A 5,053-nucleotide genomic window follows, 5' to 3' on the forward strand; every position below is an offset into this window, starting at 1 on the left:
GCAAAGAAGTGAAGAACTTCGAACCCTCATACACAGATGGGGGTGTTGTACAATGAATGGGCAGTCATTTGGGGAAATGGTGTGACAGTTCCTCAAAAAAATTCTACATTGAGTTACTACATGACTCAGCATTTCCACTCCTAGGTATACATCCAAGAGAAATGAAAACATGTCCACACACAAACTTGTACACAAATTTTTATAGCAGCATTATTCATAACAGCCAAGAAGTAGAAACAATGTAAATATCCCTGAGACAAATAGAATGTGATATATCCATACACTGGAATATTATTGAGCCACACAAAGGAATGAAGTACCTTTGTGCTATACCTGGATACCTGCTATAACATGGATGAACCTTGAAAATATGACGCTGAATGGAAGACATCATCCACAAAAGAACATATACTGCATTTTTCCATTTATCTGAGAAGTCCAAAACAGGCAAATTCCGGAGACAGAAAGTAGAATAGCAGTTGCCTAGGGCTGGCTGAGGAGTTCCTATATGGTGCAAACGGTAAGAGCTTGGCTACTAACCAAAAGGTTGATGGTTTGAGTCCACCAGAGGTGGCTCAGAAGAGAGGCCTGACAACCTACTTCCAAATTATCACAGCCAATGAAAACCCCATGCAGTGCAGTTTTCCTCTGAAACATGTGGCTCACCATTAGTCATGTACCTAATTTGTGTTCACTGAACTGAAGCGGGGTAAAGAATGAGAAACCTGCAGGAAACAAAAGGTATTTCCTCATGCTCCCTCACCATGCCTTCAGTGTTCTTTCTGGTTTGTCTTATTATTGGACAAACATAGTTGCCCACACCTTCTGACCTTTCTCAATATTTGCATGACTGAAAGAGGCTGAGGCAACCTGAAGGAAGAGTTTATATTACGCTCTGCCTAATAAATAGCCAGGCACATTAGCTATCACATCCCAGCTCAGTGGTGCAGAGATGACCCAAGTGCACCAGCTGCCCCTAGTGGGGCTCCTGCTGTGTCTTCTTATTCCAAGCCATCTATGCAAGATCTGTGGTGAGTACACTTTGTGGTAAAATTACTCTCATGTTACCGTCTCCTGATGGCTACTGACAGGGGACCCTTTAGAGTTACTTTTAGAAGACCTTATCCAGTTCTATGCAGGGTTGGTTGCTGGGAGTGACGTAAAGATGGTGAGGAGAAACCCCATGATGCGCATTCTAAGGCTCAATGGTTCAACATTGACTTGTCTGACTCTTCTCGGTATGTTCAGCTCCTCTCTACCATAACATCCCTAGCAAATAACTGCCTATTCTTGTTCATTTTCAATAATGGAAAATTGACGGTCCCAGAAACTTTCCAAAATCATTGGAAGTTATCTTTTTTGTTGTTTTCTTTTGTTTTAATTTCCACACAAATCAACACTTATTAAAGAGAAAGGAGAGAGGAGGGGCTTGCGAGGGAGAGATGGAGAGGGGCTTTCGCCTATGGTAGGCTCTAATCTCTCCTGAAAGTTACCTTTTGATCAGCAGTTCGACTCCTGGGGTTTGGGTTAATCCTTTGTAATCACACAGGAAGAACATGGTAATTCCTTTTACATTAATGAAAACTGCTCTTTTGTCATTACTGAGTTTAGATGTCCTAAACTGCACATCTCCCTTCCTTCAACTCTCCCCTACAGGACGTGGGTAAAATGCCCATCATCCCTCCTCTGAGTGTTGGCTCCAGAGATGGTATGACCCTATTAAAGATTACTAAACTGGGAGACAGGAAAAGGATGATAAGAGCAGGGGCTAAAGGAGATGATCTCCTGAAACCTGGTGTAGCAACCAGGTCCATGAATGCTCGTCTGTGAGTCCCTTTCCTGGAAATACAAACCAGCCCAAAGAGGACTGGTGGTGTCATTATGACTCTGTCTTCCTGGTACTCTGGAGCCAACAACAAGACTTCAACAGTAGAAGACAGACTCGTATTCACACAGGCTAAAGCACAGAATCTTCCAACTTTAATTTTTCTCTCGTCATTTCCTCTGTTGTACCCTGACAATAGGGGATTCTTATGGAGGCTTTGACGGCACATAACAACAACAACAACAATGGAGGCTTTGAAGTTCAATTCATTGTACAAAATAATTAACTTTGTCTTTAGTGCTAAAAGGAAGCTGATCTGAATTGCTGATGAGAAACTAGAAAGCCTGTTTCAGTGCCAGAAAATCTGCTGGGCCTCAGACAGCCAACTCACAATAGTCCCATTGTGCCTGCAGCAAAACCATGACCTCTCTACAACCACCCCACTCAGATCTTCCTGGCTCTTTCTTCTAAAGTAAAGAAAGGTGGGCAAGGGGAAGCATGTTCCCTGAATTCTCTTAGTGATAGAAACTCCATTTTGAGTTTGAGGTAATAATAGGTATAGGATTTCGTAGTGTGTTACGTGGTTTCTTGGCAAATACCTTTGAGACCTGTGTTAATATCCATAATTTCAGAATGAGGAAATTGAAGGTCAGGGAAGTTACATAACTTACCCACAGTTATAAGTTGAGGAGGACAGACTCTAGTGAAGCTCTGCCTAAATGCAGGGCTCATATTCTTCTCACTATCCCACTAACCTATGAGATAATCTGGAGATAGGGATCATTGTTGGCTAGGTCTCAGAATTTCAGACAAAGTATATTTAGAAATTATCCTATGTTTTAAATGATAACTCTTCTTAATCTCCTCTAGTTCTTTGGGGTACTGGGTTCCCTTTTTACTTCCACAGAATGTGGAATGTTGACTTCCCTCCACACTCATTCCTGGGATTTGCACATGTTGTAAACTAAAACTGGAGGGTTTTCTCAAGGTTGCATACTGTTGAATAATGACATTGATGCCTGGCTACTTGGGCAAATAGACAATGTGGTTTGGGGATTAACCACCAATGTCACATGGCAACTTTGCCTGCATCTCTTCAATATTAACCCAATTGAGTTAGGAGAAGTGGAGAAAGAAAGAACTGAACCCAGAAAATAGAAAGGCAATGGACTGAGATTCGGAAGACACACATTCTAATATGACCTAAGCCTCCAAGTACCAAGATTCCTTTAGGTACCCTCTTTAGGCCTCACTGGAGTTCTGGTAGCATAGTGCCTAAAGCATTTGACTGCTAACCAGAAGGCTGGCAGTTCAAACCCACGAGCCACTCCTCAGAAGGAAGATTGGGTGATCTACTTCTGTAGTGATACTGCCTCAGAAACCAAGGAGGGGTCGCTATGAGTCGGGTCTGACTCCAAGGCAGTGAGTTTGTTTGTTTGTTTGTTTGTTTGTTTTTAGGTCTCATTTTCAATATTAAGGTATAATTTTAAATCTTCTAGGCAGAACTGATATTCTCCCAATATGCAATGTTAAAGCTGTTAAATTGTCAAAACTCTACTGTTTTGTTTCTGTAATGCTATTCTAACAGAAATACTAAAGGTGGATGGCTTTAACAAACAGGGAGTTTATTCCCTTACAGTTTAGGAGGCTACAAGTCCAAGCTCAAAGTGCTGGCTCCAGGGGCCAGGTGAAGGCCCCTCGACCCCAGGCTTCAGCTATGCCTCCTGCTCCCAGCCCACTGGAGCTGGAGGCATCTCTTAATGCAGGCAGCTGCTGGCTGCTGAAGCTGACAAACCCAAGGTCGACAAGTCAAATGGCACAGTCACAAAATTATCAAGCAACACAGCAGGCCACTAGTTCAATTCCAGAAACAGTCTCAAGATAGGCAGACAACAGGGCAGGCCACTGAGATGAAGACTCAGTCAAATGCAGGGCCCTGGTGTGCCAAAAAACTCAAGACCTTTCTCAAAGAATGTTCTTAAATACGAGAAGCAGACCATATTCCTAAGGCAGCTACTCAGCTGCTCCAGTAGATTCCACCATGGAGTCGATGACCAGTCTTATGATGCAGAATAACTACATCCAGCTGCCCAGCCACTCAAAACCAGGCCCAGCCAAGCTGACACACACCCTTGACTACCACAGCTTCCGTGCTGAGTCGTAAAGGAGTAATGGCTGGCATTGTTGCAGCTCCAGTTCACACCCTTGTTTGTTCCAGCAACAGAGTCAGTATTATTCCAGCAACACAGACCCTGCATTGGTCCATGTCCATACCATAACCTGTCACTAAATATTTTATTATCACCCCTGCTCCTAGCTTTAATATTTTCTGTATGTATGTTTCTTATTTCTCCCTACCAGAGATAAGTGAAGAAAAGAAATCCTATCTAAATCCTCTGCTGAGGACAATGAACAATTTAAAATATACCAATGGAGTTGAAGCTGCCAATGTTCTGCTGTCTCTGAGACTTGCAGGGTTTTGCAGTCAAGACCTAGAGCAAAAGCTGATCCAAAAAGTCAAAGATTATGTGATAAAGAAAAGTGAGTGCCTACATTCTCTGGGGATTTTAGGGGAAAACCCATCTATCTAACATTTTTTCGAGAAAATCCTAAAAATTTGGTACCCGAATCACCAAAACATAAATAAATAAATAAGTACAGGAAGACAAGAGACAAAGAAAATCATAAACATATACCCCATTAAACTCAAATACTTCTCTTCTCAGTTTCAGATTTAAGTTCTGGACAGCTTGCCTGGAGTATAATGGCTTTGGGAGCATGTAAAACCCCTAATGAAATGTTTATATATGAGTATAATATGGTCCACGTTCTCGAAAACAAATTCCAAGAAGAAATTGAACATATGGGTGAGAATCAAATCTTCAGAGATGCTAGAAAACTTTTTCTCTCCCACCGATAATTAGGAGGGACCGGTCCCTGGAGAAGAACATCATGGTAAGGTAGAGTGAGCGACAAGGAGGAGGACCCTCAGTGAGTTGGACTGATACAGTGGCTGCAACAACGGGCTCAAACACAGCAGAGTTGTGAGGATGGTGCTGCACTGGGTCACACTTCTTTCTACTGTACATAGGGCTCACTGTGAGTCAGAACTCACTCGGTGGCACCTAACAATAACAAACTGATTCACAACTACATACAGTTTCCCTTCACTCTTTCCTTCTCCTCTTCATTCCATTCATCCCACTGTATCTTTGCAGATCACGTTCC

General features: G+C 42.5%; 1 protein-coding gene across 1 annotated transcript in view; it reads left to right on the plus strand.

The window, feature by feature from the left end:
• The first annotated feature begins 952 nt into the window (after nt 1-952).
• Nucleotides 953-5,053, plus strand: part of TCN1 (transcobalamin 1) — a 14,159-nt gene continuing 10,058 nt past the window's right edge. The window contains exons 1-4 of the mRNA XM_007956451.1: nt 953-1,031; nt 4,187-4,366; nt 4,552-4,692; nt 5,044-5,048. Coding sequence (XP_007954642.1) covers nt 953-1,031; nt 4,187-4,366; nt 4,552-4,692; nt 5,044-5,048 — 405 coding nt within the window. The remainder of the gene's footprint in view (nt 1,032-4,186; nt 4,367-4,551; nt 4,693-5,043; nt 5,049-5,053) is intronic.

Source organism: Orycteropus afer, unplaced genomic scaffold, assembly GCF_000298275.1.
Source record: "Orycteropus afer afer isolate SDZICR_OR568_19922 unplaced genomic scaffold, OryAfe1.0 scaffold00622, whole genome shotgun sequence".
NCBI classification, from domain to species: Eukaryota; Metazoa; Chordata; class Mammalia; order Tubulidentata; family Orycteropodidae; genus Orycteropus; species Orycteropus afer.